The sequence below is a fragment of the Falco naumanni genome, chromosome 10 (assembly GCF_017639655.2).
Source record: "Falco naumanni isolate bFalNau1 chromosome 10, bFalNau1.pat, whole genome shotgun sequence".
In the NCBI taxonomy this organism is placed as follows: Eukaryota; Metazoa; Chordata; class Aves; order Falconiformes; family Falconidae; genus Falco; species Falco naumanni.
The window spans coordinates 2954060-2968795 of NC_054063.1; the positions used below are offsets into that span (position 1 = coordinate 2954060).

Consider the following 14736-nt stretch of genomic DNA (forward strand, 5'->3'; position numbering starts at 1 on the left):
GAATGCTGTCCAAAGATGTTTTCTTCACATCACATTTACAGTTTCCTGCCATAAGGCTATTTTCCTGCTGAATCAGCAAACAAATCCAGGGCAGTTTGCTTTACTAGAAGTCTGATTTAAAGAACCAGAGTGAAACATCCAGACTGAGAGGGAGAAATGGTTTTTTGTTTTGTTTTGAGGTGGAGTTTTTTTTTTAGTGTGTATGTGTTTCTTTGGTTTTGTTTGGGTTTTTTTCTTCTTTGGAAGCAATATGGCCAGAGGGAAAACTAGATATTCACCCATGTCTGTCTATCTGCTGTGGCCTTCAAACTATGGCTTGAACAGCCAAGGAATAAACTCATCTGTACTTACAACAAGGGAAATGAGTACCATCTTCTTGGGAAAGTAGTATAATAGGAGGTATTTAAGAGCTGAAGCTTCCTGCCACCTCATCATAGCAGGGAGATGCAGATCAAAGATGCCTGCCTTCCTTAAGAGAAGCAAGAGAAAAAAGCCACAGGAAAAGGTAGAGCAACAGCTTTAGTTTTTATGTATATTTCAGCTGCTTCGGAAAAGTTTCTGCAAGCTCTCAGGATTTGTTTTTCCAATTGCTCTTCTGCATGACGTACGAAAGAGAAATAATCTGTGAATAAGCCAGGGGGGCTTTATATTGCTTTGTAAGAACACACCAACTCATGACAAGCCAGCTGTTTCCAGGTGACTGAACAAAGGAACAGGTAATGCTGAATACCACTACCAGATACTATTAAGGTTCACAGAAGGGGAAACTAAATTAGCTGAATCCATCTTCATCAGTGCTCCTCTAGTGGCAAACATCCACATAAGTGAGGACTTGCTGCGGTATTTAATAGCATTACTGTAATTAGTTGCTTCTCTCAGAGATACAGATACGCCTACAGGCATCAGAAACTAGCCTTCACGTAAAAACATGACCATAAGTGAAAAAACTCTAACTAGTCTCCAAGACTCGAGCTCCTGGGAGTCCAAGAGATTGAACTGCAGCTGTCTGTTACTGTACGATCCATCAGCAATACACAAAGTCACAAGTATAAACCCTATTCTCTCACCTTCCCAAATGAATCTGGTGTTGACTTTGTGAGACCAGAAGGGAAGAGTGAGTACAGAACATTGTAACTCATTTAATGAGGAACATAAGCAGATGAAAGTATGTACACTCCAAACCACACTGATGTTCACAAAGTATAGCAGTTGGGGTTTCCCCCCCCCCAAGTTTAGGACCCAGCTATTTAAAGCGTTACATCCTTCCAAGATAGCAGTACTTTAAGAGCTCAGATTAGCAAAGTCCTTGGATCTTGGGGTATTTGAAGCATTCCTGATAGAAGCTACGCCACACGATCAAGCTCAAAACACGCTGACGTTTCCTTAAAAAGTAGCTTCCTTTTCCATCATGTGCTATCAAAGAACAGTATTTTAAAATCAGTACCTGAAACACTTTAAGACAAAAAATACAGTTCACTGGCTGCTTTCAAAAGCTTTTGGGCCTTGTTTGCAGAACTGCAGTCGATGTGAAGGTTCTCAGTAACAGGCAAGCCTATAAACTAAGGCAAGTAACAGTTCGTATAACTCTTCTTTAAAGCCTTATGATGTTCTGTTATTGCGGGGAACTATTTTTTTAAAAATTATATTATTTTATTAGCTGAGGTATTTGAAAGTAAGAGCATTGCAGTCAAAGCTCTCACTGTAGTTGTCGAACTCTAGCTGTGTTTTGAAGAAGTCTGATTCAGATTCTTACTGAAATTTCAAGTTTAAATACTCAATTCCTCTCCCCTCCCACCTCCATGTAGCATTTACAAAGTTATAAAAGTCCTATTTTAAATGTTACTAACAAGTCTCATTGCTTAAGTATATACTAAAATAGCACAGCTTCCCCCAGCCTCAAGCAAACATCCAAACAAGAGCAGAAGGAAATTTCACATGTTCTGTTATCTTTATTGCAATACACAATCATTTCTTTTAACTCAGCTCATTTTAGAATGCTTTCGGGAACATTAGCAAGTACTGCAAATCAAGTCAGCAGAAACAGGAAGGATTCAGAACGCACGTCAGCAGGTTTTGAGCACACTGGGCATTTCAAGGGCTACTTGCTTTCCCTGGAAAGTTTATTAGTAATTTTTCTAAGCTGATCAGAAAATAGTACTATTATTAAGAAAGAATTACTGTTTTCACATTTCTGTGCATCACCCCTCTACCATTGCAACAGAAGTCTTGGTTTTCATTGCGCATAGATCTCTTTCACACAGCCTTCCAAAAAGGAAGAAATAAGGTAAAAATGCATTATGAGACCCTTTAGTTTCCAGGCAGCACCTTCCATTTCTAATTTGGACCATGAATTAAAAACCAGCACCTGCTTTTGAATCTAATTCAGTACACTTACAAGCCAGCCTGCTGCACAGTTACAGAGCCTGCTACCAACCAGAGAGGACGACAAGTCCTGCCCCCAAGTGAAAATCTCACAGAAGGCCTGACAAACCTAGTCTCACCAGCACTCAGAATTTCAATTGCCATCTCAAAGACAATACAATCTTAGCTTTTAAAACTGCAGTAATGGCTTATGCAATGAATAACACCCTTAAGTGTGTCTCTGATTCAGTGTGCATCCTTCCTAGGTTGTTGTTCATGCAGTTGACAGCAATCCATTGCTATACTGTATAAGAAAGCCTACAACTAGCTTAGAGGCCAAGAAAAATGAAGTTGCTTTTTACAAATGTATTTATACTTCCAAGACAAATTTCTTTCAGTAAGAGTGACAGTCCAAGCCTTCTAAATGAAAAGCCAAATATTTGTGGCAGATAAAATACTAGCTTATGGATTTGTATGGGTTAGTTACCACACTACGACCACCAGAACAGTTTTACTAGAGTAGCCCTACAACTCTGGTGGTATTTGAAGCCTGGTTTTACTTCCAACAATACACTTTGTCAGTGAAGACACTTTATTACTGTATGATTGCCTTCATACATCTCTCAGATGACCAGAGGACACTGTGACTAATCAGACCCACCTTAAATACAAAGACCATGCTTTCACAGCCTGCCAGGAAAGCAGTTTACTGTTACAGTAGCTTCTGTTTAACACAGGTATTTAGAGGCTTATCTTGAACTTCCTGCAAAAGGTTACTGTGTAGTTTGGGACAATAGAGAAGACTTGCTCAGATTTGGGAAAACAAATGAGCTGAAGTAAAAAAAAAAAAAAAAAAAGAGATTATCAAGTGACACTGGCATGTTTCTACACAAGCCAAAATTAAGATACATTACATGTCTGAAACCTTGTAGCAAACAAGCTCTAATAAACACAAACCCTATTAAGCAATTAGAACAAAACTAAAATCTAATGCCAGATCTGGAAAACAGAACAAGCAGAGAACAAAGTTCCTTCGACCGCACAAACAACTTACAGATTTGCAGGCAGTTTCATTAGTATGCAAATTCTGCTCAGAGAGATCAAAATGACACAACAAATAAACCAGATTTTTCCTCACTCATTTACAAAGCAATTACTATTCTGACAGACTTTAGTTTGACTCAAGCATGGCAGCAAAATCAGCTTACAGTCTGAATATGTAAAAATGGAAAAGTGTGGAGAAACGCTGAACTCCTACAGCTTCTGCTTTTTTACACTGGTGTAGTTTCTCTCTATTACACACATCTTATCTCAGTTAATGCAGAAACATTTAAAGCAACCGTCAAGGACACACTGACCTCAGCAACAGAGCTTCCTCATGCTGAAACAGGAGACAAAGTCCCCTTAAGTAAAGGGATTCTAGATTCCTCCTGAGCTTGCAGCACAGAAGCCAGATCAGAACCCAAAGCCATAGCCTTACGTCCCATCAGTTCCAGAAAAGTATGGCTTCTCCAGAGACATACAGCCTCATCCCAGCCTATTAAGTACAAGGGTATTTTAAATAGCAGGTTACCCAAACCTAAGGCGGGTAACAGGCTTGCCAGCTACTTTCATGATAGAACAAATACTTAGCCTCTGTGTGTAACAGTGTAAGAATGTATCTTGCAAGTTACATAGGGTGGGGGTCTAGGTACTGTGGAAGAGCATAAATATCCAGAGCAAAGAAAGGATACTTGTCATATACCAGTCTCTTCCGCTACTCTCAGGCAAGAACGTATCTGTGTCAAGAAACAGTACCGTCAGCCTTGCTTCTTAAAGTCAGACCTCACCCTGGTTACAGCAATACAGCCAGCTCAACACCTGCATCTCCTCCCCAGGTAATTAACCCAGGGCTCCAGTATTCCCCATAATTATTTAGCAAGGGACTCCATCTTAAGTTCATAGGCACACTGTTGTCTTCATTTGTACTATGTAAACACATTTCTAGAAGTCAGAGGTACAGAAAAAGAAACTAGGCTAAACTGAATGATCCCCACTAAAACCAAGAATAAAACGCATTATGAGTGTGTTTATTTTTATACAGTCCTTCTGCAAGCAAGAACCATGCAGCACAAAGCCCACACAGAACTTCTGCAGCAGAAAGATAGACAGCTATCACCTCCTCACACTCTCAAGGCCTCAAGCAGTTACACAAGAAGTTGTCCAAACTCAGCTTCTTCCAAATTGTGACATTTATGTCTAGTTTTTGTTCAGGCTACATCAAATTATTCTCTTCAGTTAATTAAGATTTTTTTTCACCTGAAACCCATGCAACTGCAGTAATATACTAGCCATAGAGGATCAGTTCATGGGAAGGTATAGTCATCTTTCATTCAAGCTACTGAAAGAGCACACAGATATCTATTAAAAACTATTTAAACCGTGCTTATAAGATGCTACACAAAGTACGCATGCTGAACTTACTGCACTAGTTTGCTGAAACCAACTCTGTTCTCTCATCGCTGCCTGACTGTTCTACACAGCTCAAGGTCCCTATAATCTTTTCTCCCCTACATCACAATTAACCAGTTTGCTGTCTACACACTTTTAGCTATTTTTGTACATAAGCCACAAAATACCTTGCAAGTTTTTATGAACTGTGCCATCATCATCTCTAACCTGTGATTACTCAGTGATACAGCACAGCTACCTCTGTTAACCAGAGAAGGGTATTCTCACAGAAATAATTTCACTTAGAGCTTCATTACTGCCAAGTTTTCTTGAAGTTAGTAGTACAGTGGGCTATACTGTTGCTTTTAGAAAGACATGCACAGGAAAGAACAGTGAAGACTAGCTCTAGCATGTGTTAAGCAGCCTGTTACTAGAGGTGATATTAGCAGCCTTCTAAATACATGTTCATAAGCTCTTCACAGGGCAAGACTCAGGATGACCAATGTTGACAAAATATTTAATTCTGTGTCAGCGTTCATTCTGTGATTTATTGCACTTTACTGGTAAGTGCACTCAAAGCATAATCATTATTAGCATGAATTTTAAAGGATGCATTGATTGCTGTGGTACCCAAACAATTCAGATTCACTTCTTTCACACTCTTAAGTTTACAGAAGTATGCAGGTTAACGGGTGTGGATGGACCCAAATGGAGTTTAACTTGTGTTAATTCAAAACACATAAGCCATCATTTTTTCTAGATTGCTTAGCTTTCATACGGAATAGGTTTGAATTTAGTTTCTTCATTTCAGCTCATAGATTAAAGTTTTTCTCATCAGGTGCAAAATCAAGGAGTTGGAGCTAGTAAGCAGCAAGTGAGGTACCAACTGCTCCTACCTCAAGACTATTACTCAACAGGATTTGACCACAGCCAAACAGCAAGAACGGGACTATATCCCTCCAAGTTAGTACTTCATGAACACCTCTGCAATTCCTTATTGCACTCCTTTACAACAGCATGTTTGACTCTAGCAGTGAAGCAAGAAGGTTTGACAGAACCTCTTTCATGCTTTGTGCACACTGGAACATACAGCTGGCAGTGAGGTTCTACAGCAGTTTCAGTAACTTTCATTTTTTTATGCCTTTTGAAGTTTTCAGACCTTCACTGCAAACTGATGACTTCGTCTGAAAAGCTTACAGGTCCATTAATGAAAAACCGATTAGGTTTTACAAACTAAAGCTTGCCCATCAACTAAATAAAGACAAAAAAGGTGGTGTAGCCTGAAGTCAAGCTGCTGAAAGAACTAGATTTCTGTGGTAGTATGACTGCAGGAAGGTTTCCAGCCAGGCATTAACCTCCAGTTGTTCTTCATGATAGAAGGGCATAAGTGGAGTAACTGTTAATACAGCTACAGGGAAGGTAACATGCTGCTTTCTCAAAACATCTGTTCAGTCTGAAAAATTAAGTAAGAAATTTAGGTGTTCAAATGAATTTCCAGCAACTGACAAATAATAATGCTGCTGACAGCAAGTAGTTTTACAAACACAGACCAAGAGAAAACAAGTAGTCTTTGTGGCTATACCTTCCAGATTAATGAACAAACTAGTTGAAAGACAAAGTAACAAGAAACTTTGACTAACTTAAGTGTACAGAAACTTCTTAAACAGTTTTTCATCAAACTCAGTCTCTTTAGCTGAAAGATACACTAATTTGCCTAGCATAGATCTTGCTTTTATGTTCAACTGCTTTACTTAAAAGTTACAATTTTATGCTTAAATTTACTAGGCAGTAAGATCTACTTTCATCATACAGTTGGAACTATGAAAAATGGCTGCTACTCTTGTATGCAGGTTGCTGGTAGACCCTTGAACTATGTGTGTGGTAAAGATACTGCTTCATCAGCTACATATTTTCATCTTAATTCTGCTAGAAGACAGCTTAACCCATTACTCTCTAAAGGGGTGGGGAAAGGGGTGGTGCATAAGTTTAAACAGATTCTATTTTACCGGCAATAATTACATCTGCCCATATTTCTTCAGACTAGTTCACAGCCCTCTGGAAGAAGACAGGCCGAGTAGTCACATAATTAAGAGGCAAAGTATTAGAAATAGTTTGTAAACAGTAGCTCAGTTCTTTGATATAGGAGGTATTTTCCTTCTGTTATGGCCAAGAGCCACAAGACTGGCAGGAAGTTCTGTAGTTAAGAGAACATTTTCAGTAGTTATTCTAACAGCCTGCTCTAGCATTTTGCTTGCATCAGCAGTTGACAAAAAAGTCTAAGCATGTAAAAACAAAAGAAAAACCCATAGAATGTCATGTTAAGAAAACATGTATAGTTTAGTATGATGAAGTGACTTACCTTTAAATTTTGACCGAATGTTTGCTAGTTCTTTATTTATCCTCTTTATCTCCGCTTCTTTACTTTTGCCTGAAATCAAAAGAACACACATCAGGATACAATGCTTTGGACAGCCCTCTGACATCCTAAGCTTCTTTCCACCCAGCCATGCTGCACAAACATACAGATGTCAGGAGGAATTTTTACTCTCCCTTCCCAGTGTTAGGACTAGTTGAAGGCAAACGTCACAGAGGTAACTTGAGCATCACTTCATAGGGGAATCTGAGAAGCTAAGATAGATAGTAAGCTAGATAGTATCAGTTGTATACAATTAATCTGTGAAGCCTTTATTACTGACTTCCACAACCACTCCAGTTTTTCTATTTCTTAAGCTGGCAAGAGAAACCGAATTCTATTTCCAATTTGATTACTAGGTTGACAGGGCTCAGAAGGAAAACATCTCCTAAGCACAATCTTATAAACAGTTTCTGTTAATCCTCACCTTAAGGACAAGCCTGTTGTGTAAACATCCTTACTGAATGGGTCATTCAGATCAACAACTTTAAAAACATTCTTAACAGACACTGAAGAGGAAAAGCAGTAAACTTATAAGTAGCCACAAGACTCGGAAGACCTCAAACATAAGTACATGCATAACTCCAGACTCTCAATATGCCCCATGAAAGTCACTTAAAACCCAGAAATTTTTAAAATTCACGTTTTATCAGGTGACTTTATCACCTTTGGCTTCTCAGCACAGTCTATATTTCATATCAACTTTTGAATCCAAGAATAGGTTATTAGGATTCCTAGTGGCTATTCAAGTTAGATATTCAGGGAAATAAGCTCCAGTTTAAATTCTGATAATGCAAAGTTATTCAAGTAATACTTGCACTGTCCAAAGCAGCCTATTACTCTTTAGCATTTTAGGTTTTGGTGACTGAGATTCTATAGAGGTCTGGGTCCATTAGCTCCTACATGAGTGAGCATGGTAGGGTAAAACATGCAACTTGGGCACCATGTTCAGTTGCTTGAAGCCTGAGGGAAACAAATGAAGTCTGCTTTAGCAATGTGGAACAGGCCATTTAGTTGTGTTGGAAATTGAGACCTGTACCTATGCAAACTTTCAAGCAGCTTATCAACTAGCAGCAGCAGATGACAGCTTTCTTTACTCTTCATCCCATTTATTTGGGTACAAGGTTATGAATATAAGTCTCCTGGTCCTGTTTGAAAATGGTCCAACCTTACAAGTTGCGGGCATCAGATGTCCTGCTTTCACTCCCCACTCCAATCATAACTACAGCCATGTCAGTGGAAGAAGGGTATGCAACAAGGCTTGAAGAGCAGATTAGGACCAGCATTCCAGAGCACCTCCAATCTCACCCCTTTCTTCCACATAAGCAAAGCAACAACTCACAGCATTTAAACATCCTACTACGTTTGCATGTCCAAGTCTCCTGTATCATCCAGTAACTGTTAATCACCTCTCTACCATTCCAAAGATGATCGGACAGCAGGCCAGATGAAAGGCGATTAACTCACTCAAGGAAACAAGTGCCTTGGGAGAGGGTAATAAGCAAGTATTTAAAGAATAAGGGAAAGCCCACACCAAATAAATATTAATCCAATTTTGTAGTTTCTTGATTTAGGCTCAAAAAAAGAAACTGAAGTTAGGCACTTCCAAAACCAACTCTTGCCTAAGATGGAGAAAACTGGTTTATATTAATATGCCTATGATTACGGCCACAAGAGTACAGACACATAGCAAGACTCACAGACTGTACAAATGGAAACAAGTTAGGCCCAAAATAGACGCAACTACTTCAGTTTGCCTCGTCACTTTAACAAAACACCTAAAAACTTGCTTAAAATGGAGTCTTTCTGTTCTACAACAATTTTATAAGGCACACTGCCCAAAACACTGAAGTGCTGGGTGCCTTGGTAAGCACTCCGCATAGCAAAACAAAACAACCACCAGCCAACTTCTCCCATACCCAACCCCAGAACACTATTTACTTGTACCTATTTGTCCACTTACTGCTTTTAGAAAGTTAAGCATTTTCAGACTCAAGAGTTCACAATACCTGTTCTGAAACATAAGGTGTAGTTGCTATCTGTATGCATCTTGGTTTTCAGATAAAGCAGGAGCTATGCCCACAGTTTTAATTTGACCTAGAAGCTTCAAATGACTTCTAGAACGACAAAACTAGAGATCACAGTATACTTCCCTCCATTTACAAGATGCATTTGTTAGGATCACAACATTTAACCAGTTTTCACTAATATATCATGCAACACAAGTTTTCTTCTAATTTAAACTTGCCAACCTTAAATACGCTGGTTTTAAAGCGGTAACACTATTTACTGTATAAATAAGCAGCAGCTCATACAATCTAAGGCTTAAAGCGTCTTCTACTATAGTTTTTAAATTTGTCTTAATTGGATTAGATTATTTGTCCTTCACACATGGCAGAGATACTAAAATGTTCACATCTAAGATACTTGCCAGCATTAGAAATTCACTACTAGACTGAAGCAACTCTTTTGCTCCTGGGTCCATACTCTATGACCACAGGGCCACACTAACATATGCCAACAGGGTGCAAGTGTTTCTGTAAATAAAGAACACTCCAATTTGTAAGCCATCACATTAGCACTTTTTAAAGACTTGAAAACACTTCCCTTATTTTCAGCAATTTATCTGCTCCAGATAAATTTATAGTTCTAGAAATTAAGACTTATTTTTCCCTTTTACCAAGTTAAGGGCACATCTCATTAAAACATTACCAATGAGTTGGGAGATTTTAAACTTCACTTAGATTACCCGGGCAGAGAACACTGACCTTAGTCCAGTATACTGCTAACTTGAGTACAACATTTAGCTACTTCAGTTTGAAAGCTAGGTCCTTGCTCTATGTCTTCAGGTTCTGTCTATAAGGAAAGCACATTGCAATATTTACTTTGAATTATTATTAAGTGTTTCTCTAACCTCAAGCATGGCAATAATCACTGATGTACGTGCCAGCTTGTTTTTCTTAACCCAGGACAAAAATCAAGGCCATCATTTTTTTGTTAATCACCAAAGCCTCTCAGCAAACCTTTCAAGCAGCATTAACTACCTGTTACGCTCACAGGTTATCAGTTACTGCTAGAAACTGAGTTCTTCGTGTCCTAAGCAAGTAACAGAGCACTAAGGGAAGCCTGACTAAAATACTCCAGGAATTTGTGAAGTCAGCACCTTTGGCAGAAATGGACTGCAGCCTCAGCAACAGAAAAATCAAAATCCCACCCCCTGCACACACAGCTATAGCAGTGAGTTGACAGGAACATCCACATTAAACAGGAAGCTCACATCTGAAGGTTTGTTCTCTCAAAGTTAAAAACTTGCATAGCATATGAACAAAATCCTGTTTTGAATAATTCTTTCAGGCAGTTCTATTTTGAATACAGTACATAGTCTCATCTAGACCCTCATAAAGCACATATAAAACAGCAACTAGCTGGTGATAAAAGTTTTCACTCCACTCATTGGAAATCACGTTGAAATTGAATTGAAATCAAGTGACAAGACAAGAGGAAACAGCCTCAAGTTGTGCCAGGGGAGGTTTAGATTGCATTTTAGGCAAAATTTCCTCACTAAAAGGGTGGTCAAGCATCAGAACAGGCTGCCCAGGCAGGTGGTGGAATCACCATCCCTGGAGGTATTTAAAAAACACACAGATGCAATGCTTAGCAACATGGTTTAGTGATGGACTCAGGAGCCCTGGGTTAATGGTTAGACTTGATCTCAAGGGTCTTTCCCAACCTAAACGATTCTACAATGATCATTAAGTCTTAAATTGTCTCCTTATTATTGATTACAATTTCAGGTACATATACACTGTAGTTTTAGGGACCAGCACCAGCATATTGGTGTTAAATGTCACTGAGGACAGTCACATAACAACGCTTAGGATAACTCATGAGTAAAACCAGGCTGAAGCACCTAAAAATATATTTCCTGAGCTCCAGTAGTTATACCATACACCTTATTCAAACTTAATTTATTGTTTACACCAGGGGATGACAAAACAAAGCAAAACCTCACAGCAACAGGTGGCTTCAGTTTGTTCCACGTACACTGAAAAAGAAAAGTATCAAAAACCACAGAGCATTTTTTAGCTGCACTTCTGTTCCACTAAGCTGGGGATGGGGGCTATTAAAGAAAATTTGTTTGATAAACATCACATTACTCAGCCATCATAACAGTTACTGAAGAAATTCTACATACGTTTGAGTTTTACCATCACTAGAGTCACTTAAGTAATCTTAAGGATGGTTAAAAAGGTAAGAGCACTACTGATGACAGTCAAAGAAGTGCTGCGCTGCAGAACTAGAGGCTTACATTTCAAAGCTTACAGAGGCAACTGCTCCACCTCACTTCCAGGCTGTTACACAGCTCCCGGTTTCAAGAAATCACCAGAGCTGTATTCCAACAAAATGTGCTGCAGCCAAGCCATTCAACTTTGAGAGGCTTAATAAAAAGTTATGTCATGTATATAAACAGATGGGTAGGACAGTATTTAAGCCTGAGCACAGTAAGATTATGTTCCACATCAGTTCAGCTACCACATCCTCACTTTCACTTATTCAGGCTTTTTCTAGTTTAGCAAGATTATGATTAAATATCCATAACAAGTTTTTAATAGAGGTTACTGCAAGCCAGTAAATTTTGGCTGGCTATTTTGCCAATAAGAGCCCTAGTATGTGACTGCTGTTAGTCTTCTCCAAGACTAGTACCCGAGCAAACAGATACCCAGCCACAACATCCTCCAACGTGCTTATGAGCGATTACTTATCTGGCAACTTGCCACACTTCAGACTCCACTGTCCTGCCTACTGCCTTCATTAGGCAAGGTAAATTTAGTCTGCAGTGCACTATTATCTTTAATTACCATCTTGTTTAACAAAGACAGACTAGGGAACATCCAAAGTCACCCAGCTCTTCAGAGAACCAATTATTATTCTTAACTCTCCTAGTAATCCAGGCTACAGCCACAGCTTGAGTACTACCTGAATAACACCTCCGTATCTCAGTGTGGAGTTTTGCATTACAGTCTACAGAAGAATGGTATGACACAAGTTACAGGAAAGGGATCTGTTGATTCTGTTCATTTGAAGAGAACATTTAAGATACTTGTTTAGTAATAAGTCTACACATCTATTTCCCAAATGAACAGAGAAGCAAGCACTCTTCTACACAAGTGCCTACACAAATGCAGAGCAGAGCAGATTTCTGCAGGCAAGCTCAAGAGACAGGTGCATTGGCAACATTTAAAGCAAAAAAATATAATTGCTTCACAGAAGTTTAGGTGTTTCCCATACTCATCTGGCTCCAATTTGCTTACGACCAGCAGCCAGTGTAATTGAGCCCACCCAATAATTCACTTTTTTTGAATTTGACTGCTGTTAGTCTTCTCCAAGAAGAGTACCTGAGCAAACAGATATCCAGCCACAACATCCCACAACGTGCATAGCACAGGTCAGAACTGTAACACTGTTACCTCAGCCTTACTTGCCCCATGGCCATCTGACGATCCTACGATTATACATGTGCCATTATTAGCATGAAGAACTATAAACTATGTTGGGTAAGGGACTACTAGCATAAGAAAAAGCCCGCCAGCATTCTGTCATGCTTCTTGAAGGCTAGTAGTAGTGTCGGTTACTATCTGTGGCACTACCATTTGTCTAACAGAACATGCCTGTCTGTCCACATTCAATTATCAAACAGGCCCTGAAGACAGGACAACTTAGTTTTCTGTTCAGGAGAGCTGCCAAATACTGCCAAGGCTGAGAGGAGCAGCTTCTCCCCTGAACTCTATAGTGGCTAAGAATATCTACTTGGGAAGAACACTGTTCTTACACAAAAGATAAATTCTCAGTTTTAAAGATGTTTTAGATGTTTACCTCGAAAGCTGTGAATCATTGTTTTCCAAACATAAGAATTTTTCCATTTTGTTATGTTTTTGTTAGTCTCTACATCAGGAGCATCTAAGCTGATTGTTGAGTTAGGTGGGACAGACATCACAGTCAAACTGCTACTAGCTTCCCTTCAGTAAAGTATGTTGATATAGTTTCATAATCAGTTTGATTCAAGGCTATACTTCTTAACAGACAACTCCAGATTGTTTCTTAGCACTGCTCTACTCCTGGCATATACATTCCTGTTACTACCTTGTACCACTGCAGGTCAGTTAGGGAGCCAAACAGACAAAAATAAATTGGTTTATTTAATATCCAAAGTGTACGATATCAGCTTTACTACAAGTGATGATGCCAATAGAAGACAGAAGAACACGTGACCAAGTAGAGAGCAAGTTCACCACATTCACCATCCACACACACTTTAGTTGGTATAAAGCAATCAAGTTACCCACTTGCCTTTCCTATTGCTAGAACTGCTTACAAGCATGACACTAAGACTACACTGCATTCTTAAACCCTACTGTCAGGGGACAGAGAAAAACTAGTTGAAAGAGGAGGCTTGAATCAAAGCAAACACTAGCACTTCTACCGTAAAAAAAGTGCAAATACTTATAGGAAAATATTCACGTAGAAGTGATCAGTGCATCTGTTCTTGCTTTTGTGAAACAGTTTTCATATCTCATATCAGCAAATTAAGCCACTACTTTTACCTGCCAGCTGGTCAGATATTCATGTTACAGCTCTGGAGTACAGACTAGCCATGTGCTGTGCAGATCATTGAATTCATGAAGTAAAACACCAGATCCACCCTCTACCCCTCCCTAATGTCTCAGCTGGTTATTATTTAGCACAGCAGGGAAGAAGGACAAAAAAGGAGGCAGGGTACAGAACAACACATTACGGTGGTTTGTTTGGTGTATGCCCGCCCTCACATTATGTGAGTTTGTGAGAATTCCTTTATTTGGCTGAACCATCTAGAGTACTACAATAGAGATGCAAGTTCCAGGTCCACCTGAGCATGTCTGAAGGAGGATGCTGGTGCTATTGCCTACAAACTCACTGCGCAACTAATCCAAAGAGACTACTATAAAATGCTATACCTTCACAAGGTGTTAGCATGGCTTCAGTTTTGTTCTGAAACTGACCGGTTGAAGGCTGAAGAACAAGAAGCCTTCTGCTAATGACGTATCAACATCCTTTTATGTACAAAACCATAAGTGCATGCTGTCCTTTTGCAAGATGTTTTTGATCAGAGGAAAGAAACACCTGTGTCATGTTGAAGATCATGAATGCCACAAAGGCAGTTGAACATTGTTGTGCCTTGGGACATCTTGTTGTGATTAGGTATGCATTACTACAAAGAAATCAGTGACCTACTGATCACATTTAAGAACTCTGTAGAGTTCATGTTCTAATATTCTGCACATTAAGTGAACAGAACTCACTTCTTCCTGCAGTACGCTGCTAGAAATTTGCCTCTGTAACACTTCCCATGAAACAGCAGGGAGACGCAGGCTTTAACGTAATCCAGTAATCCAATAACTGTCCTTATAAGAGAAGGGAAATAAATGTAAAAGAGCACACAACAGCTTCCAAATCCTATCACAATTCAGATACTCTAATTGCAGTAATTACATATA

The 14736-nt window shown here is 39.2% G+C and overlaps 1 protein-coding gene across 4 annotated transcripts in view; it reads right to left on the minus strand.

Moving 5' to 3' along the window:
- AP2A2 (adaptor related protein complex 2 subunit alpha 2) overlaps positions 1-14736 on the minus strand; it is a 47768-nt gene that overhangs the window by 26791 nt on the left and 6241 nt on the right. For all 4 annotated transcript variants that reach the window (XM_040608000.1, XM_040607998.1, XM_040607999.1 and 1 more), the window contains exon 2: positions 7151-7219. In XM_040608000.1, coding sequence (XP_040463934.1) covers positions 7151-7219 — 69 coding nt within the window. The remainder of the gene's footprint in view (positions 1-7150; positions 7220-14736) is intronic.